Source organism: Carassius auratus, chromosome 18 (assembly GCF_003368295.1).
Source record: "Carassius auratus strain Wakin chromosome 18, ASM336829v1, whole genome shotgun sequence".
Lineage (NCBI taxonomy): Eukaryota > Metazoa > Chordata > Actinopteri > Cypriniformes > Cyprinidae > Carassius > Carassius auratus.
The window spans coordinates 23,467,496-23,490,931 of record NC_039260.1 but is presented as its reverse complement, the minus strand read 5'-3'; the positions used below and the strand labels follow the sequence as shown (position 1 = coordinate 23,490,931).

General features: G+C 36.4%; 1 protein-coding gene across 1 annotated transcript in view; it reads right to left on the bottom strand.

Annotated features, from left to right (window-relative positions):
- Window positions 1–21,063, bottom strand: part of LOC113118706 (protein phosphatase 1 regulatory subunit 37-like) — a 40,328-nt gene extending 19,265 nt beyond the window's left edge. The window contains exons 1-2 of the mRNA XM_026288095.1: window positions 19,529–21,063; window positions 6,696–6,793 (exon numbers count right to left, since the gene is read on the bottom strand). Coding sequence (XP_026143880.1) covers window positions 6,696–6,793; window positions 19,529–20,117 — 687 coding nt within the window. The 5' untranslated portion in view covers window positions 20,118–21,063. The remainder of the gene's footprint in view (window positions 1–6,695; window positions 6,794–19,528) is intronic.
- Between the last annotated feature and the right edge of the window lie 2,373 nt (window positions 21,064–23,436).

Sequence of the window (23,436 nt, the reverse complement as noted above, 5' to 3'; positions counted from 1 at the left end):
TATTATTTGCAGATTACTATTTAGGTTGTTTGAATATGTAGGTTTCATAAATTTTGACTATTTTTGAGCAGCCAATGAGTTATAAGTTCAAAGAAAGTGAATTAAATCAACTGATTTCAATTAGAGTTGATACCAATGATTCTCAGATTTCATGATGTTATAATGAATCTAATATGAACAAGAAGTTGTTTAGCTGCACACTGAATCCAATACAGACTGGAAAAGTCTACAAAACCATATATATATATATATGCTTAGACATAATTAAATATATTCAATTAAAGGTAAATGTAGCAATAACATTTAATCTTTTGTGCATTCACTCATTATTTAAAACTTATTGATCATCTACAATATCAAAATATCCACCCTACATTTATTTATTTTTAATAAACTGGTTCACTTTTGATATATGTCACAATATGTAGTAAAAGTTTGGTTGCTACTACGGTTCCATTATAACTGTAAAAGTTACAATGAATCATCACAGACATCAAAGGTATTTTTCCCCCTCCCTCTTTCTGATGTTTGGTGCGGAGCCATTAAGACTCTTATGTAACTGTGCTTTGTGCTTCTGTGTATGTGACCAATTTGACCCTTTGAAAATCATAACATTAGTAACTAGAGCACACAATTGCTATATTTGTTTTAGGAAGTCATGTAGTTAAACGTTCACTGACAGAAAACAGGCACGTTCATGTTGGGCTCTAACCAAACCAATAAAATGCTTTAGGTAAATCCCTGACGTTTGAGAATTTGACTCTGAATGTGTGTGTGTGTGTGTCATCAGGACAGGAAGCCCTGACCGTTTGTTGACTCAGTATGGTATGTTTACAGCGCTGTGTGTATAAGAGGCTTTCAGTGAGCGTGATGCAGGAGGCATGTGACTGTACAGAGGATTTGTGAGGTTATACGTTTGTGAACCGAGCACAGATGTAATCCAGCGCAACAGGCCAAAGGAGGATACAACACAGGTTACTAATGTGCGCCATCAGGCTTCCCTTTTCTTCAGTGAGTGTGAATTTAACACTTTACGACCTCAAGCAGAATTTCAAGGTCTTGAATAGTGAAGCATTGAAATTTTGACTTAAACACTGAAACGATTTTACTTAACTCAAACTAAAGTATTTTTCAAATAATTAACTAAAATGATAATCAACACTCAAATAAAAACAGAGTTGTATCTTAACACTTAAATTGCACTTTTTAACTATTATTATTAGATTACATTCAATTGCAATATAATTATATTTCCACTACGATTCGTTGAAACACAAAGCGTCTGAAATAAAAGCTATAGTATATTTATTCAAATGCACATTAATACATTTAAAAGTACAAATATAATGAATATAGCTGCAAGCAGCGATGGCGGGCTCAAGCCACCAGTGCCATCGCCACCCCGGTGGCATCAGGTAAACTGTGCCCAGCGGGCACATGCATTCACAATATCCCTCTGGCAGTGAGGTTTTAAAGGATATGGCAGTTAAAGGGTTAATCCGAATCATCTAGACTTTAAAATCACATTCACAGAACAATATATATGTATAACTTTAGTAACACTTTACAATAAGATTCCATTCATAAACATTATGTTAACATGAACAATATTTATATAGCATTCATTCACGTCAGTTAATATTCCAAACTTAAACATTAAAACATTGTTTTATTGTGATTTTTTTCCAAGCACATTTTACCAATTCCTAACCATATAAATCTTAATAACTACCATTATTTTTTATTTAATCATTTATGAGTGCTATACAATAGTCCAGGAAAGCTGGAAGAGAAAACTCCTTATATTCATGTGTGCAGAATTATTAGGCATGTTTTCTTTTACAGATGAAATGCGCTAAAATAGACTTTTAACTCAAACTGTAAGGTCGAAAATTATGAAATACCCATGATAAATATCAAACACAAATGCAATACAGAAATGGATAAGTTAAGACTTGACCATTGTACAAAAAATACTGACTGGGTCATGAGGTCAGAAAAGAAGAAGAAAAAAGCAGGTCAAGAAGAACTGACAAAAAGAATTGCAAAATAATTAGTAATTAATGTGAAGATTAATTTTTAGTCAATTCTGCAAGACAGACTTTTCAGGAAAGGAGGTGGAATAAAAATGAGCTCCTAAATCTTAATCCTGGATTCTGGAAGATATATTCCTCAAACCATCGGACAAGAGGAGGTGGTGCTGGTCCTTCACGAGTCACTCTAATCTGTTCATAAAGCCTATATATAAAGACTTAATATATAGTATTTCACAATACTTCATGGTATTCTAATTAAATCATATTTTGGAATGTTAAGTCTCTCAGAGCCTGACACCGAGTAATTCTGAGACTCCAGGAAAGTGGCAGTTCTGTAAAATGTTGGCGCTGGAGACTAAATGCACCCTGATAGTTTCACACCTAATTCACTTAACACACACACACACACACACACACACATTACCCACAGTGACAGTGGGACTGAGTGACATCAGATGTATGATAGTTTTTTTTAATTTTCTATCATCCATACAGTGTTGTATAGTCATGAAACTATGGTCATGAGACCAGTCATTCTGAGGAAATATGCCTCAGAATGACTGGTCTTCTATGTGTACATTTTTTTTTTTAAGTGTTTAGAAGCTGCACTTTAAAAAAAAATAAAAAGACATTTACTGGTTCCTTTTTTACTATTATTTCAAAAAATCATCACGGCAAAACCATTCAAGCTATCCAAAATTCATTCACACCTATTCTGTAAGATTAATTCTTTAAACAGTGGTAAACGAGGATGTGGTGCTGAACCTTCAAGAGTCACTCAAAAAGTTATCTGTCCATAAAGCCTATACAGAATTATTCTTAATATACAGATCAAAATACTTCAGCTTGTTATTCTAATTAAGTGAGGGTCATTTTATCAGTAAAATATATACAATTCATTTTTTTTTTTGAAAGATTTCTATAAATGATTTAAATCATACTCGTTTCTACAATAATTATTTAAAAGTAATCCTATAGCTCCCTCTGGTGGCCATTATAGGTACTAAGAATTGCAAGCTTGATTTATAAGTTATGATAGTTTACATTTTATGCTGGCTCTTGAAAGTGATAAAGCTATGAAACTTACTGTGCTTCCTTCAAATGAGGACTTCTACTTATATAAAAAATTATGAAGATTTAGAATGAAAAATTGTAAAGATATAGTAAAATAACTATTGTATTTTTTTATGTTACTTTAATAAATCTCTATGGCAACACCATTTAAGCTATCCTAAACCCATTCACAATTTAACATCTCAGTATATAGGCATAATGTTGAAAAAGGAGTATGGAGTAGTATGAGTAGGAGTATGAATTCATTTGCAGGCTTTATCATAAATCCACAATAAAATTTCTGAGTTCTGTATCAATCTGTGTTGTTGTTTGTTTATTTTTATCTTTTATTTTTCATAGGAAGATAACTTACTCTCCTTTTTAATAAATGTGCTTATAAACCAAGGACAAGCTATTTATAGCTGTATTTATAAACTGCTTACTACTGACTATTGATATTGGGACAAGGCTTTATAAAGCATGAACTGACTATTTACTAATGAGTGCAGTTATTATAAAGTGTTATCAATGCATTTGCTAATGTTAACAAATTAGACATTATTTTACAGTGTAATCAAATCCTTAAATGACTCATAAGCATTTGTGAAAGTTCTGCTTGTATTACAGCTTAGTATTGATCTGTGAGCTGAACAGATTTACTGTTACATCCATGAGATTATGTAAATTAAAATAAATATAATGTCACAGGATGTCATAGGTCAGTATCAAATGAGTTTGAAATTATTATTTGCAGCACAAATAAGGTTTTTTTAGGATTTTTAAAAATCCCTAAAACTGTCAGAAAAAGGTTAAGGCCTAAGCTATTTCTATGTGAGTGGCTAATTTTATTTTTGTTTTTATAATTGTAATACACAAACTATGAAATTATACAAAATGTATAAAAAGATAAATAAATAAATACGCACACATTAAAAAAGCAGCCAAGTCGAATGAATTTCCTTTTTTATATAGATTAAAATTGAAGACAGAAACAAGTGGTAAATGTGGTCACTTTAATATTCAAATCCAGTAGATCCAGTTTATGTTCACGTGGCTGTTTTCGTTTATAGTCGCCAAGCTATTATGTATTTTGAAATAATCTTGTCCGTGATGTGTTCGTTCGTACGACGAAAGCCAGAATCCTGCAGCTCGAGAGATATGTTATTCTGCCAGTCGCGCTTTCAAATAGTCTTGCACACTTAAACGGGTCACAAACACCTGCATTTAGCTCTTGTTGTGTTACAATGGGTTTATTGTGTGCATTTGTGGTAATATTTTATTTAAAAAAGCTCTTAAACAAGAATAAATTCGTTTGTTTTGAGCTCGACACTGTACGCGCTGATCGGAGGCGGTGATTTCAGATAGGCAGCTGCAAATATTTCATTTTCACACAAACAGTTCAAAAACATCTTATTTTAGCTCTTGGTGTGTTCTAATTGGTTGATTGTGTGATATCGCTGTAATAATTTATTTTTAAAAGCTTTAAAACAGGAATAAATTCGTTTTCTCTGAGCTCTTTACTCCAGACGCTCGTGATCACAGCGGTGATTCATCTCTCCTATTTCTCACGTATCTCTGGCCAGAAATAATTTATCCATGAGCCCTGAACCGGTAATAATCAGATATGTTGGTTTAGCTTGTCAGTGTGAATTAAATCTAAGTATTTGTTTGTATTTTTAACCGATTTAAAAGTGAAAGTAAAAGTCCGGGAATTGAACCTGTAGGGGCGCTATTTCTCTCAGACGATGGAAGTCTGAAGCACATATACTCAAACAGAGGGACAGAGTGAGATGAGATGTCTGACAGTTTTTTAATTTTCTGTTATCCATACAGTGTTGTAAAGTCGTGAAACTATGCATATTTCCTCAGAATGACTTTTTCATCTGTATGAAAAAATTATTTGACGTGTTTGGAAGCTGCAATTTAAAAATACAATAATGATTCCCTTTGTAAGGTCATTTAAAAAAATCACCACGGCAAAACCATTCAAGCTATCCAAAATCCATTCACAATTTAAGTTCCTATCAGAAATACTGATGTGTGTTCAGAGTTTTGTGAAATTCTAAGTATGTTATTTGCCTCAAAATCACCTGAGAAGTATTCCAGTTTGACATGTTGCCACGCCAACAATTTTTTAGATATCAATATCCCCCTTGCAGATTTATATCAGCTGTGTTTTAACATTATTCTGATGAAGTTTGAAGCAAATCGAGTAATAATAAGATGCTGAATTCAAATCATTTTGAAAATGACACACTTCCTTCTGCCAGTTGGTGGCGCTATAACTTTGACTCCTAATAGTCACATATATGCGATCGACATCATACAACGAATAATCTGATGAAGTTTGATTAAAATCAGGAAATGTATGTGGACGGTATTAGACACTTCCTGTTTCTCATTTCTCGCCATAATTTCAACGCCTCGCCACGAGCAAACCGTTCGAGATATCAAAAATCCCCTGGCAATTTTTCATCCCCAGTGTCTTGAGATCATGTTGACCAAGTTTGGCGGCAATCGAGAAAAAAACCTATGACAAGTATTTCAAATTCCAGAGCATGCGCTTTTTACATAACTCTAAATAGCTGACTTCCTGATGGGCGGAGCCTATGACATGCAATACAAAAGTTGTTCGGCACGATGAGATCTATATGTGTACTGAGTTTCATATGAAAATGTGCAAGTATGTGTGAGCTATACATCAACATTTCTGACTGTGTTCCAGGGGGCGCCGTAGAGCCCCTGTGCCACGCCCGGGTCCCAGCCTCTGCAGGCTCCTAAAGGCCACAGATTCCAAAGTGTGCGCAAATTTTCAAGAGTTTTTGAGTATGTTAAGGACCCCAAAAGCCCCCACAACTTTGACGAAAAATTTGAATACTAAACCCTAAATAGCCAACTTCCTGTTGGGCGGAGCCTATGATATGCAATACAAAAGTTGTTTGGATTGATGAGATTTATATGTGTACCGAGTTTCATACGTCTACGAGCAAGAATGTATGATATATGGCCCTCCATATTCCAGGGGGCGCTGTAGAGCCCCTGTGCCACGCCCGTGTATCAGTCTCTGCCCGGCCCTAATGGCCGCAGGTTCCAATCTGTGTGCCAATTTTCAAGACTTTTTAAGCACGTTAAGGGCCCCAAAAGCCCCCGAGACGTTGGAAAAAAAAAATAATAATAATAATAATAATAATAAAAAATAATCCTAAGGAAAACAATAGGCCTCTCGCCCTTTGGGCTTGAGCCCTAAATATGTAGCATAGTGCATATATTTAGGTACATTTCTTGAGGAAAATGCATTTCGAAATGACATGGATTGTTGTTTGAATTTTGTTACAAAATAGAATTTTAGAGCCCAGACTTTCGTATAAAAAGTAGCAAAGTGCAAAGCTTCTAAGTTTTGTTCACGCATTACTGAAAACCAGTAGAGACAAAGACCTCAGGTCATTAAAATGAAGACGGATTTACATAGAGGAATCAATATTGTCAAACTGTCCAAGCTGGACACAGCTGAAACATTTACCTGCTGTCGCATATCAAAATGAACGTTTGAAGAATCCCCATGATGTTTTGCTGAAGTGAGAGACTGAGTGAATAAATGTGTGTTACCTGGATCTGTTTGAACACTTTAGGGATTGGTTTGCAGTTGAGCTTCTGGCATGCTTGTCTGTAGGCATTCAGAATCTCCTCCACCGTCACATTCTGGGCTGCAGAGACAAAACCGCACAACGACAAGGTCAAAGGTCATACAGAGACACACTGCACAGCATATGCAACAGTTGATTGGATGCAGTTCTGAATACAGCTCGTCTCATACTGTGTTTGGAAAAGCAATCGCTCCTACGATGCCTTAAAACACAGCTTTCATAGGCAGGTTTGTGACAGAGTCTGGACACAGAAGAGTTTGAACAATGTAAGCGAGTGAGTCTTTGAGGAGACTGAGAGAAATGCGTGTACACTATGATTCTTGAGCGCTCTCTGTAGGGTCTGTGTAGCACATGAACACACACACACACACACACACACACAGTGTGGAAGATGGTTTAAGGCTAAACTAAAATACTATGCTCTACAACACGAGCATTTCACTTGCATTTGCATTGCAGTGATACTACAGTGTCATTTGTTATTCAAACATATTAACCATAATATAAAAATAGGCAACGGAAATCTTAAAGCAAAGGAAGCACCAAAAGCAATTCAGAACTAATGCATGATGTATTACTGCATGCTGACTGTTTAAGTGCAAAAAAGCATTGCTTACATATCTATATTTCATAACATTTTATTATTATTACAGATCATTTCAAGTAATTCTATGCAATTTTATTTGTATGACTGCTACAAATCCAATAACAAAATGTGGAACCAATGTTTAATTGTTTATTAATCTCTTATTATTAATGTAAATACATATGCATAATGAAAATTTGGATTAGAAGTAGTAATAACGATAATTATTCCAACTCAAATCACTACTTAAATACACCTTTAATTATGAAAATATTTATAACATTTATACCAATACAATAATAATAAAAAATAATGATACTAAAGCAATTATTTGCATTTCTTTTTTGTTAATTTCACACTGTGAGCTACAAACAATTACATCTTGCAAAAAAAAAATATTGTGGGTGGTTTTGACTCTAATGTTAATGTAAAGCAGCTGTGCATGCTGTTGATTAGCAGTAATTTCATTATGACTTGTCTCTCCGTGTGTATACACAAACGAGAAGCATGTTTACTGTAAACACAATCACAAGCGTGAGCTCTGCAGGCCTGAGGGTTGACAAGGAAGTGTAAAGCTTGTGTTTCAGAGCTTTAATCATTCTTCAATATTTGTACTTCAAAATTAGTTACATCACATCTTCCACGTCTCTTCTGGTGATCTTTGCAGATATTTAATTCACTAAAAATATTTACTAATTCATAGATGACATGACTTGAAAGACTGAATATAATTTATTTAATTTGATTCCATGCAGACTTCAGGAATAAAGCTGTGTTATGTTTACATTGACGTAGCTATACTGACCGCAAGGCTATCAAAACAGTGCAATATTAGCACATTTTAAATCTTTAATTATTGTAAAAAAGGCAAACGTGGATTCTGCTTGTTTTTTTGCACATCTTTTGTCCATATAAACACAGAAACACAGCAGAGTATTGCTGATTAGAGTAGATGACTCTATGATAATTAGATGACTGGATGCCGTTCAAGCATTTCACACTTGCTATCATCTAAGAAGCTGCAGACCAATCACGACCACCAAACTGGCTATAAATATAAACCAATACATGAACGACTGAACCATTCAGCTAAGAGTGCATCATGAGTCTTTCATCTTCTCCTCAGGCAATCTAATTAAACTAAAGTCTGCTTTAAAAGATTTCCAATGGCTCATTCTCCGAGAGCGAAGACCTGGAACACCTTCTGGCGAATCAGCAAAACTTCTTTAATCCGGTCTACATCTGCAGTGTCTAATATGTAAGCAATACCAAAACAAAGCCCAAGAATTACAACACTAACACTAATGCGGCACAAAGTGCTAAAGTTAAATTCCAAAAGATTTAGGTTAATTGAAAGTTTGCAAACTGTGATGATCAAGCACGGTTTACTCACAAATCAGTCCCTCCAGAAAAACGCAATTATGCGATCGCTTGATTTAATGCATAATCAGCCAAAGGCCGCATATTTATGCGGGGTCGCATTTTTTTCAAATATGCCACTCTTTTGCCGCATAAATTGCCGATTTCAGAAAGGCTAGCATGATTTCATAATCCCTGTATTTTCGTTGCAAAAAAAAACTCACATATATATTAGCAGAAAGTTGAAAAATGTTGCGTTTCCTTCACACAAGTAAATTGCCATTTTCCCCTATTGCCTGGGAACCTTATGAAGTGACGTAATTACATGATGTGAACATCATCTGCAAACCCCGCGGTGAAACTTGAAGCGCGCAAATCATTCTTATTTGCCCACAAAAATAAGCGCAAAAGAACGCGCAAAGCAGTTTCCCGATTTGTTACATGACAGTGAAGCCAAATTATATTGCGAGAACTTGCGAAAACTGCAGTTTGATGAAATAGAGTAAAAAAGGTGATTCCCCCAACACCTCCTTCTCACTAGGCTACTAACACTGTTGTAGTTTCATTCAGACGTTGATGCAACTTTACAGTTGTAAGATTGCACTTTTTTGTTACAGAACAGTACCAAAAACTTGCTCTACTTATCTATTGTTGTTCTATGTAAATGCACTACGCAACATGACCCTTTTGCTCACGTATTTTACAGCGTTTCACACAAACGCCACGTTTTTTAAGACTTAGTGTCAAACTTTTGTCAATATTAGTCCCAAAACAGTGCACCAATCAGAAAACCAAGGCGGGGCAAGCATAGACCGTAAACTGGCATGGTATTGTTTATTTTATGGCAATATGGTGGAAGAGGCACTCTTTATGGGATACTCTGAATTATACAACATTTCTTCAAGTGATCATAAACTGTTTCTTTAAAAATAAATAATAATAATAAAAAAGCCTGGAGGTAAATATTTCCGGTGTTGTATCACGTCTCAAAAGCGCGTCTCCAGAACCCTTGGCCTTTTTTAAAAACCATTCCTGAGCGATGAGTGTGGCATTTTCAGACACAAAGACACATTCTGTGTGAACGGCCCTTGATCAGATTGAGCTCCATCAACCAGTCACAGCAGCTGATAAAACACACTCCCTCAAGACCAAAACTGAGGCCTTTTGAGTGCACTTAGTACAACTAACCTTGTAGATTATCACAGGAAATAATCATTACTGGTGAACATTGCTCTTAGTGAAAGTGGTCAATATTTAACAGTTCAATTCTGTGGTTTTATCAGTAACGTAATGAGCGTTTTTCAGTACAGAGGTCCCCAACTCAGTGAAAGTGGACATGGTATAGAGTTAATTTGGGGTGTGTTATTCCAGCAACGTTTATTTAACTGCACAAATTATTGATTTCAAACTGGTTTCTTCTGCGGTCTTCTATTATTAGTGCAAAATGTCCCACGATTAGTTGAGCCAATTTGGGCAAATTCTCTTTCCTTTCTTGATTTTGCACAGTCATATGTTTGATTTAGTGGTCCCACTTTTTATTATGTGGCCTTAACTACTATGTACTATTTGTACAATGTACTTATTGTGTTTATATTGTGTTGCAAAACACTTCTGCTGTGGTTGAGGTGGGATACGGGTGATGTTAGGGACTAGATTTGGTGGTAGTGGTATGGGCAGATCTAAGTGTGGGTTAAAGTGTAAGGTATGGGTAATTTTTTAAAGGTGTAAAATATGCTGACCATACAGATTTCCAGCCTAAATGCACGTGTATTATGAACATGAGGGCCGTGTCAGACGAGGCAGAGTACTGAACATGCTCCATGTACTCTGTGTACAACATGTCCTTGGAAAAGCATTCGCTTTTTAGTCTCAGCGTGGGTAAACATTCTCTGAGAGAGAAAGACAGAGAGAGAGAGAGAGAGAGAGACTTCCCAAAATGGGAAAACAATACCAAACACCGCTTAATATTTCCAAATGCACACAGATAAATGCCATCTCTTTTCACATGTTGACTACGTGACAGCTGGCTCCTTCAGCAGTGCCAGCGCTGGCATTGAGCATTAGATGAGATCATGAAGTCCATGTCATGAAATGTCTACAAAGAAGAGAAAAGCAGTGCAGCCTTCGCATTTTTACCAAATTGGCACAGCTATTTGGACACGCAATCTGTGTAGGTTTCATAACCTGAAAAAAACATCCAAAAGCACGTGCACGTGTCTACCACTTCCAGGTTCCAGATCAACTGAGATAAATAGACCTGCACATTGGTGAGATTTCAGCGTGGTACATTTGAAAACGTTACCGTGATAAACATTAACCACCACGCAGTATCTCCTTCCCTATTGCTACATGCACTAAGATCATGAGAGCGGGGTGAATCAATGACGATCTGTCCGTCAGCACACAGTCTTTTGGGGAAACCTGAGGTCTGCATTCCTCTGAATGGTGTCTTTCCAAAAGCATCAGTGGAGAACACTTACTAAAGTGTGCTGCTGAGCTGGCCAGACGTCTAAACTAAAGACTGCTCCTTCAGATTAAAACTCATTACACTTCGATCACGACACCGAGAGCAGTACTGCAGCACACATTCCTAGAAAAACATGCACAAACATGAAACATAATTCATACAAACTGAAACTTCTGTCATCATCTTTCACTCAAACGTGTGTCATTCCATTCACGAAATAAACACAAAATTAAATATTTCTAATCAAACTATTTTGGTTAGCAGTCCCTTCTATGTGCTTTTTGATGCCAATGCTGAAGCCAGCAGGGAGGCCTGAAAGCCAATATAAAGGTGACGTATGCCAGATTTAATATCACTATTTAACTGAAATATAGTAAAAAAAATAAATAAATAAATAAGCACATGCTGCAATTAAATTCAGCTATATTTTAGACGTGGCATAAAATATTATATCACAATAATGGACATGCATGCTACTTATTGATATTGTCTTATGTTTAGTATATTTATTTTACATATTTTTCCCTCAGAATGTCAGGAATAAATATTTTGAGAAAGACAAGTGAAAAAAAAAAGATTTGAACTGATAAATAGATTTGGAGAGACGGACAGTAGTGAAGTATTTTTACTTTGTTTTAAAAGTACTTTTTAAGTGTCTGTACTTTCTCAGTGTTTTTCTTAGAAAAATTACAAACAAACATTAGTTCTAATTAACAGACTTTATTGTGTGAGGGGAAAAAAGTCACTTTTCAAAGGAATGTATTTCATGTTGAAACACTTTATAAGTCATAAGGCTGTTGAGAAACAAATCAGTTCAAAGAGTCTGTAAACAACAGAGAAAATAAACCTGGACTACTCAAAATCATAAAGCAGCATTCAAACACAAAAAAGGGGTCATATAATGCTTTTTTTAAAGATCATTATTTTGTGTATTAGTAGTGTAACATAATTTGTTGACATGCCTTAATGTTCAAAAAACACATTATTTTCCAAATACTGTACATTATTGAAGGTCCTCTATCCCCCGTCTGCTCTGATTGGCCAACTGACTCGGTGCATTGTGATTGGCCGAACACCGCAAGCACTCATCAGAAATGTAATGCCCCTTTCCATAATCATAAACTTCATCTTTCAAAATAAATGTAAAGAGAGTTATTAATGTCCTTAGTTTTACCATCAGTTCAAGCCCTGGTGTCCTCTTATCCTAGTTTTTAAATGCGTGCACGTTATACATTCACTTTCGAATTAGTGTCAATTGGCAATCCGGCGTCAATTGCTTGAATGAAAAAAAAAAGCTCACTGATATTAAATACAGACCTTTTATTACAAATAACGAATAAAAATACCACCATGACCATGAATAGGCTGAAAAAAAAAAACTGAAATCGGCAAACTGTGGACCCAAACAAATAAGAACCATAGAACGTTTACTGCTTAGCCAATCAATATTAGAGTGTTTTTAAAACGAATAAGAAAATAAAATAGGCCTAAATAAATGATACAAAGTTAAAATAAGATAAAACCATATAAATAAGAAACGAATATAAAAGAAGAACTTAAGCTTATTAATTAAAAACACTATAAATTGGCATTTATATCAACAGTGCTTCCAGAGTTTAGTTTTTTTTACGTTAACCTGAAAAAAAAAAAAATATATATATATATTATAATAATAATAATTATATATATATATATATATATATATATATATATATATATATATATATATATATATATATATATATATATATATAGCCTTCAATAACTAGCAAATTTTGACACACACACACATATATATATATATATATATATATATATATTTATTTATTTTTTCAACACCGCCGCCGGTGTTTGTTGGCCCATGACTACCGCAGTGGTAAAAATCGGCCACCGTCACAGCCCTAATTAAAACTATGCAGATGGCGCTCTGTGGCACGGCAAATTTGAACAGCGTCCACTTTACACATCTTTTTTATGCACCAAGATCTTGTGAGTCTCCAAAGAGAATGAAAAACTTGAAAATGCATCATATGAACCCTTTAGACAATATTTTCTCCAGTCACCTTCACCTAATTGCAAAGCAGATCAATTTCATCAGTGGCAGATAAAACAATACACTAACTCAATGAACTTTAATAACTGAAGCAGTTGTCAGCATACACAGTTCAGAAAGCTCCCTTCTTCGTACATCTCTATGTAAACTATCTCCATCTGATTTAAATCAAATACATACCTGAATGTATACAGCGGATGTCAGAGCAGCTAACATCAGTGAAATAAAAGAGCTTGTAAACTGTAAAGGCATTAAAGTGCAGGTGTGTTGATGCACATTTCCACCAAAACTCAATGGTAAAACACACCTTGATGATAATTCAGAGCACAAAAATCATCTTCTGAAGCCAGCGGTTAAAGAGTGTAAATGAACTGTGCCACTTTACTGTGAAATACATCCCTGAAATTCACAGGAAGAGTCTACTCGCCCGCCCTGAAGCAACTGAATATTAACTGCATAATGTATTTATGTTTGTAGAAAATTAATAAGTAAGGTAACAAAGCCAGAGGCCATTTCAATCCAGCTCGAGCCACATACAATTATTAAAAAACCTATCAATACAAAGTTAATGCATCTAACACCAACACAATTCTCCACATCGTAATCAGAACAACAAAGAGGCACAAAAACCACCGATTCTGAAAATATTGGAACTGTTTTACATTTAAAATGGCACTATGTCAATTCTCCAACAGTCCAGTTTCTAAAGACACATTTTGAAATTCATTCCATACTCCAGGTGCTCAGTTAAGAAACTTTACATTTAAACATTATACAAGTTTATATAAAAGTGCATCAGTTTAAACAGATTCTAGGAGTGTGATTGCACAAACTTCAAACTGTAAAGTACAGCAAGGCCTGGTCTTCCTCAGAGCAAAGATACTGGAAGCTTCTGGATTTCACCGTTTGATGAGGATAACGTGTAAAAAAAAAACTAAATGTTGGCAACTGACGCGAGGTGCTGCCAGCAGACAGAATCGAGCCCCTCGGGGTACAGATGCAAACGCTTGCACGCTGTCCTCATTCTCCATCAAACAAGCCCAGACATCACCGTGTTCATCTCCTCTCAGCTCAAGGCACGAGACCAAACGCACCTCACAAGCCCTAGGCACTACTCACACACTCACAGTGAAAATGAAATTAAAACAGCGGTTTGTTTTCTTCACACATCACATGTCTTATAATCCATCTCAAGCAAGCGCTTCACTGACACAATCCTTGATGAACAACAACATTAAAATCTGTATTAGTAACAAAATTGTTGATTGTGACAAATGAAGGAAACTAAAAGTCAGAATTTATTAAATCTAACTTCATCCAATCGTTTTATCATTCAATATTTATCGCATTTTCATATAAAAACTGAATCTAAGACAAGGGCTCTCAACCAGGAGGCCTCAAAATAAAAGAAAATGATTCAAAATAAGACACAACGATTTAAATGAATCACAAAAAAGAGAAGTCAATAAATATTTTAGTTTCATTCACGCACTCAACAACTTCAACCTTAAAAAATAAATAAAACAGGGTTCCCACACTTTTTAAAAAGGGCTCATTTTAAAAGTTGGATTTCTAGACCTGAAAAAGTCTTAAAATATCTCACTCTTATAATAGATATTTTTATAATGAATATGTGTTTTTCTAGTTGTGCCAAGGTAGGAACTGAGTAAAAAAATAATAATAATAATAAATAATTTTGTCTATAACAAAAAACTGATGGTGGCTTTATCCCTAAGTTCCTAAGACTGTTATGAGGTGACCGTAATGCAAAAAAATGAAAAATGTTGATATCTGTTTAACCCCTTGACATAAAAGTGACTAAAGCTGGACAAATACTCAAGTATTTCTTGAGGAGTACTGGAGCTGTAATAAAGCTCAGACTCGGCTAAAATCTCTTCCAAAGCCGAAGTACCACAGACCAAATGAGATTGTGTCATGAATTACAATCTCCTGTGCAAGCCTCCCAATATCTCACAGACCAACAAAGCGTGAGAAAAGAAAAGCAATCTTCTATTTCTGTTATTACTGTAAGGTTGCAGTGTCAGCAAGACTCAGGCTTTTATGATGAAGAAAGGCCACTGGTTTGTGCTGCTAAATGGATGAGATTTGTTCATATTCATGATGAGGAAACGCTTTAAACTCAGTGACCTGATCAGCCACTTTTTTTTTTTTTTTGGTTGTTTGTTTGAAAAGAGCAAACCAACCTGTCTGATTAGCCTGTTAGCTGGCCTCAAATCATAAAGCATAATAGAAATAAGACAATAACGCAACTAAAGGTAGACAGACTTTCATATGCTATCTGAAATGATCCCAAAATGAGTGTTTTTGCAGTCAAACCATATAAGAACCAATTAGTTCTTAAAAGAACATTTGTTTTATTATTAAATTGAAGGACACTGTATTAGTCTCAAGAACCCTTTTCTACTACAAAGAACTTTTTGTGCAAAGGAAGGTTCCACAGATATTAAATGTTCTCAATGGAAATGGAAAGGGGACTGAAAATGCAAACTTCTGAAAATGTGAGAAAAGGAAAGACTTTTCAGTTTTTAGTACACCATTGCCTCCAAAGTACTTTCCAACTTTTCACCATGAGTTCTACAAAGTATTTCTGCAATAAATATCATTAACAATAGATATACTTTTGGGGAACGAAGGCATATCCCTAACCCCCCGTTATATCAGGAGGGGCCTCAAACATGAGTGAGCTCTCAGGGACGCCACGGGGCAGTAACATCTGAGCGATACGCTCCAAAATAGATCTTCACACCACCTCATGCTAGAGGACCTCAAAGTCATTCACACAGCAGTGCCACGGTCACAGAGAGAGAAAACACACCCACGCTAGCCATGCCCTTTCCCTAGCTAACACACATCAAAAATACCTGAATGAAACCACCAGAGGAGTTAAAAAGCCTCTTTAACATCGTGTTATAGAACAATAAGAGAGATGCAGCAAATTCAGTTCACCTGTGTTTTACTCACCCTCAAGCCCTTCTGTGTATATGACTTCCTTCATTCACACCAATCCAATCAGAGTTATATTTACAGTTGTCCTGGCTCTTCTAAGCTCTATTACTGTAGTGGGTGGGTGTTTCTGTTCAACAGTCCAAGACACGGTAAATAAAGCACACGCATCCAAAATAAAACATGCTTCACAAGTCTCGTGCATAAATAAAGGCCTCCTTTATCAGACCCATGCGTTTTTGTAAGAAAATATCCATATTTTCTGCTGATTGTTGTATGCCGAAGCTCTTCTGGCGGATGACGTGATGCACTCGCCTCGAAGTAATGCTAAAAAAGTTCCCTTTTCCTTAAGGAAAACAAGTCTCCTCCTGGCTTATATCGAAATCCTCCAACATGTTTCGCTACAAATACTAATTTTTTGTTTTATTTTGTTCTCTCTCTGCGTTCGTCACTAATCACGCAACACCAACGTCATCCACTGGAACCATTTTTGCGTACCACAGTAACATGAAGTGAGAGAGAAGTGTACGTTTTTGTTTGAATTCGTCTGAAAGAAGAAAGTCATATATAGGATGGCGAGTAAAACACGGTAATTTTCATTTCTGGGTGAACTAACCCTTTAAATAAAAACTAAATCAATTCTATAAATAACAAATAGAAGGGGAAAAATAAAATAGTAAAATTGGTAAAACTATAGGTGTGTCATGTGGCATGTTTTTTTTTTTTTTGTCTGAAGAAACAGGAATCAGGAATCCTGTTAATGATCAATCAGACATGAGTGATATCGGTCCTAAAGAAGTCTCGGGAATGTCTAGAAACATCCAAGGATGTACATTGGTAAACGGATTGACAAAAATTATCAGCTATATAGAAATGCTGCCAAGAAACGTTCTGTCATATAAATTTATGGCAATGGCAAAAATACATTTGCAAAAAAGTTCATAAATTCATAAACACTTGTCTATACACTTCAAAAAATTCTGGGATAAATGCAACCGAGTTCTGGGTAAAATATGGACAGACCCAGAAAGCTGGGTTAAACACGTAACTTAAGCACTGGGTCAAAACAACCCAGTGGCTGGGCTTGTCCATATTTTACCCAGCACTGGGTTGTATTTAACCCATGATTTCTTTAGCGTTTTTTTGGCATACGATGCAAAACAATAATAAAATGCGAAACAACAAAAAAACAGGATCATGTGAAAATTCAGCTTTGCATCAAAGGAATTAATGACATTTTACAAAATATTCAAACTGAAGTTGCAATCACTATATTACGGATTTACTGCACTTTTAATCAAGCAAATGTAGCCTTGATGAACATAAGACACAAAAAACTTGTCCCCAAACTTTTATACAAGTGAAAAAAAAAAAGAATTTAGTTTCTGAAATTTAAATTATTTGTTAAATATGAATTACAAATATTCTTTATATATACTTTTTTTTATTATTATTGTAGTAAGTCACCAGTCACCGAGTAACAGAGAACAACAGCTCGGTTTCCAATCTGATCCAGTGGCTCTCTCATGAAGTCATTTACACAAACACTGCAGTGTTTCCCTGAGACCAAGTCTCCGGCTCGGAGGAAATGGTGTAGGAAACCGAGCTACAAAAGTGGGAAGTTCAGCCTCAGAATATACGGAAATTATAGTGCGTACAGTACAGGCAGGTGACTTAAACGACTTCCTCATAACCTAAATAACAACAGAACAATGTGTGACTGTGAAATAAGAGCAGCCAACACCTGTGGAAAAAGCTTCCCTCCCAATCATCATTAATGACAAAAGAGTATTGGAAAGCAAGTTTAAGAAATGAAAAGCTGTGAGAAAAATGCACATGCAACTTGGTGCCTGCAGAGAGAGTGTGGACTACATGTTTAAGTTTCTTTAAAATTCAGAGCAGTAATTTAACTAAACTATTGCAATCCACAGTATTTGTCGTGCTGGAGCGACCTAACACACTGTGCCCTGCTCGAAGGCACAATGATGGCGGAGCTGGATAAGGATCGCTGGAACTCCAGGGACAACATTACTTGGAAATGAACCAGCAACCTTTGTGCTTACTAATCAGATACTTAAACATTAGGCCATTAGCACAAACAGCCTGGGATAGCTGGACCTGGATCCTTTAAAATATGCATCAACTGTGCAATTCAAAGCTCACTTTTCCACGAAGAGGATAACATAATGCATAAACTGAAGTAAACTGATAATACTTTGAACTAATAAACATTACTAATGATCTTTCAGACACTGCATAACACAGGTATCATTTAGTTAATGCAGTTGTTTTGTTTTTTACAGAATAATGTAAATGCACATTCATTGATTAAGTTCGTTCACAATTCATTATGTTTTATTTATGCAACTTTAAATGTTAAAAATGTTTTAAACATGTAAACTGTAAAACTACTGTTTATTGTTCACAATATTTAATTGTTTAATGTAGAATATATTCATATTTAAAGGGGTGGTTAATAAGCTTTTTTTTTTTTTTTTTCAAAGGCTTGATTGTGTTTATGGGTTGCGTAACATGTTTTTTAATGCATTATTTTCACATATTTTACATTTTATTTACATTTCTGTTTTGGTGCAAACGGCTGGTTCTCTGAAGCCCCTCCCTGGGGCTTTTAAAAGGTGACTAAACTGCGTTTGTAGGTGACTGGAAACAATGGACAAATACTTTTAAACGTTGCATTTTCCAAGTGCCTTTATAATGTGGCGCTTCTAAGTAAACAAACAGCAGCTGTCAGACAAAACACTGTGTTTATTGTGTCTCAACAGCGTCATTGTTTCCCTTTTAAGACTTCCGCAGACACAAGCGACGGGCGACACCTTGACCAGTGCGATGTACGCAGAGGAGGTTCCCTGCAGGCTAAAAGGAGACACACCTCGAACACCTTTGGCCTAGAAAACACAGAACACGCTGCTATAGTTTTGCTGGCTCCAAAACAGCTCAACAGCTAATCGAGCAGAAAAACGTGCGGTACTGGATCTCTCGGTTTTCCAGGAAATGAACCGGCTCTCGTCCGGCAGGATGCTGATGTCTCTGAATGTGCTTTACACATCAGCCACCGTCAGGAAGAGTTCGGGAGGTTTCTCCATCGCAGGCTCACACGGATCGCAGTTGTTATACAGCCGAATGAATGACCCTCGAGGACGCACGGATCAAATGACACTCAGATCACGGGAGGCTTTCAGGAAAAGTCCTGAATCACTCCGAGCGTAACAGAAGCCACGTTCAAAGCCTTGGCTTCAACTAAGCAGGGACTGAAGACTTGGAGCACAATTACACAAACAATGCGAACCACAGGAGATGAGCTCAGATGGTTCAGAAGTGATGCAAGAAGAGCTGTAAAGATCTTACCGTGTCTCCAAGGGTCCTTCGGCTCAACCGCACCCGAGATGATGTCTTCGTCTGACGGAAAGGTCACTCTTTTGGACCCGTGTTTACTACCAGATGCACTGCTTGGTGGCTCAGCCGCTGAGACGGTTTCTGAAGCCACATCTTCAAGATGATCTTCTGGAGGCTGCAGTTCTCTCACAGTTTCTGATGTTAGCGAGTTCTCACAGAGAGAGGCACTCTCCGCACTTTGAGTCGGAGCCGTTGGCTCGGACTCCAGAACGCCATTTTCGTCCAGACTCAAATCCACACCGATATCCGTCTCACCGTCTCCAGCGGAGCACCTGCTCGCCGGTGGATCCTCAGACTCGCTGGTGTTCTGCTGCAGATCTCCAGCAGAGCCGTTAACAGGGTCAGCCGACACGGCTACAGACCCGTTGTTTTTACTCTGTGCTGCTTTCAGCTCCGAGGAACCGTTGTCTTTCGAATGGACGTCGTTTACGCTGGACAGGATCTCCTGATCTCCATCCGTCGCCAGGAGGCCGTCACGAGGAAGGATCTCGTCTGCGGCAGACACATTGCACAAATCTACAGCTTCTCCCTCGCAATTCATTTTCTCATTTCCAGGGAGCTGGAGCACACGCCACTGTCTGTCAAAACCAACACGAGTTCCCTCGATCACCTACAATACAGTCCAATCCTCTCAAACCCGGGGAGAAACAGTTCAATATCTCCTTAACAAGTGCATTGAATACTAAAAGTTCACATTGTAGCTTTAAATGGAGGTCCTTACCGTATTCATGCACCTCGCTTCATTCATATGTAGTATTGATTTAAAGGATTGCACAAGACACCTGACTCTAGTCTATGTCTCAAGTCTTCTCTTTAGCAAGCCTGTGCTCCTAACAAACATGTAAACACCTACAGCATCTTTCAAAGTCGATCAGTTTCAGTTTTATCCACATTAAAAGAGAAATATCTCACATGTACATCATGCTGACAACACTAAGCTCCATTACTTTCCTCTCATCGTGTTCAAGAATGAGTTAAACACTGACAGATGTATATACATCTGAAACATTAGACTATAAACAACAGGCGTGGGATGATGATGATGATGACGACGAAGATTATGATGATGAAGATTAGTCTTCCTCCACTGGCCTCCTACAGCGAGACGACTAAAGTGCTCAAACTGACTCTTTAAGTCATTGAACTGAGGTGAAACAGCATGTTTAAGGCTCCAGTCGTGTGTTTGAGATGTTAATAGGAGGACTTCTGCTCGGTCTCTCTCCGTGTCGCAGTGAACACGAATAAAAACAGGCGTCGCTCTCATCCACAGAAACCGACATAAACGGCCTCGTCCGCTCCGTGTGGACACTCAATCCCGGCCGCCTCGTGTCAACGATGTTAAACAGATCGCCGAACCGTACAGACAGCAGGAAAAGAGAAGATATTGTCCGGTGTAGCTCCGGTCCGGTCCGGACCGACCGTGTTTGTGTGTGTGTCTGTTGACTGTTCACAGATACGTCATCACCGCGGGATGGGAACGCGAGGAGGTTTCAGCTGCCGCACTTTCACGACTTCTACACGAGAGTTTGTTAATGAGGACGTGTGCGCAATAAAATTACAAAGTTGCTTGCGTGGTGTGTTTCTTTAGCAGATTTTCATCTGAAGCAATTGCGTTTGTGATTCACCTATATTTTAATTTTACCGTAAGAAAAACAAAAAAACGAATCAGTTGACATTTGAACTTTGCCAAACAGCTGTCACGTTGGCTGTTGTATGACGCGTGTTATTGAGAAAACAATATATCTATATGGATATATGTAAATGTAAATAAATATACTGCATGCTTGTTTAGTCTACTGGGTAAATAGCATACACTTAGAAAACCAAATATCTCATATTTTAGAAACAACGTCGAATTATATATTACACACACACACACACACACACACACACAAAAAAAAAAACTAACCACAAAAAGCACAGGAAGCGTCTTATTTAAAATGACGTTCTTATGTTATTGATGTCAATAATGGGACTGTGTTGTTGTGTTTTTTTATGATTTGTTTAAAAATGGTACCATGGCAGTGTTTTATGAATTATTTGCAGTAATGACATGGTTTCCTGAAATCCCTATTAAGTCAAAGACACTAGTTTACACAGTGTTTGACCTTGTCATTATTCACTTTTAGCAAAGATATATTGCCTGTATAGGCTTGTTTTTTTTTTTATGTTTAAAATATCTCTTTTTTTATTGAAGAAAATATTGAAACAGAATTTAAGAGAAGAGATAAATAAATAAATGAAGTAATTATTATAATAATAATTAAACATACATAAAAACAACTAAACAATAGTTTAAATGATCTTCCTTCCTTAGGACAAAATCAAGGACTAAAGTTTGTGAACTGTAGAACAATAATCCTCCATGACATATAACTGTATGTCATTCTTTTTGTTATTAATTCGCATTAGAGACTCTTTCAAATATTAAATGTCCGATAAAAATACATTTTGGTATGCATTTCGCAAATGTTTGTTTTTGAATGTAATATTTACTTTCCAAAATGTAAGAGTTAACGACGTACTCAATCATTTTTATTTTGTGTGAATAAGTTCAAGTAACATCTTTTAAAGAGAGCATGTAATTACAAAATAACTTTTTTTCTTTGTTTTTTTATATGCTTTATTAATTCAATGCCACAAGAACATGAGGTATTACATATTCACATAATCAAATTAACATTAGCTGCCAGAGAAAAGAGAGCGAGAGAGAGAGAAAAAAAGTTTCATACATTTCAATGATTTCAGAGCATTACATGTTTTCAGTGCTTTTTTTAATTTCTGTTTGTTCCAAGAGATTTATATATAATTTGTCATAATAATAATTATAAGTCATTAATAAAATGTACAACATTTGGTTTACTTTGAGCCCACTTTTTCTTATGTATATGGAATTATGCCTGTATAGGCTACATGGTAAACAGACAATACTCATGACTCATGAGATTTCCGTCCAATCACAAGCTTGTTTGAATGAGTTAGCCCCTCCCCTAACTCCACCTGCAGCAACACTAGATGATAATGTGCATCTGTAAGGTGTGAAATGTGTGCTTCACACTTGTGGCTGTAGGGAGGCACCCACTTTTACAAGTGCACTACATTTGCACGGTCTTCCCTTCTGCATGACATTTCATGATGTTATGATGATGGAGAACGTGTAGGCTATGCATTAAATGTTTACATTGGCCAGTCTCATGTGTAACACACATTATACAAGAAAATGTGTGAAATGTAATTATCTGTGTTTTGTTGTTTTGCTTAAAGTAGCTACTGTGTGCAGTGCAGAGATGGCACTACAGTACTTTGAAAATAAATGTTCAAATACCTTAATATTATAAAACTGCAATGTTCTTATCATGATGCAGCATGTCCACACTTCCCTGTCGACTATAGTGTGCTGCATCCTTCTAGTATTTCAGTTGTTTAAATGCCTGTAAGATCTACACACTCAGTTCATCCATCTCACCACTAGAGGTCAGAGACACCTTAATTCTAATCTGATTTCTAATTTATTTCTGATCTCAACTATCTATCTATCTATCTATCAAGAAAGAGAGAGAGAGAGAGCGAGACACATACACACACACACACACACACACACACACACACACACACATATACTATACATAGAAGTAAGTGTGAATGTATATGTTCACTTGATTAGATTTAATCCAGCTGCACAAATCAAATAATCACAAATGGCTGAGTTCTTGGGTGCCAGACTAATATTTTAAACCAGAGAGGCCCGTTGTGGCCTGTTCCCCGTCACTTGACCCATTGTCTAAATATTAAGAAGTCTCCACATTCGAAACTCTTGGCACTATTGTGTTCCTCTGTACGGTTCTGAAATAACCATGTGA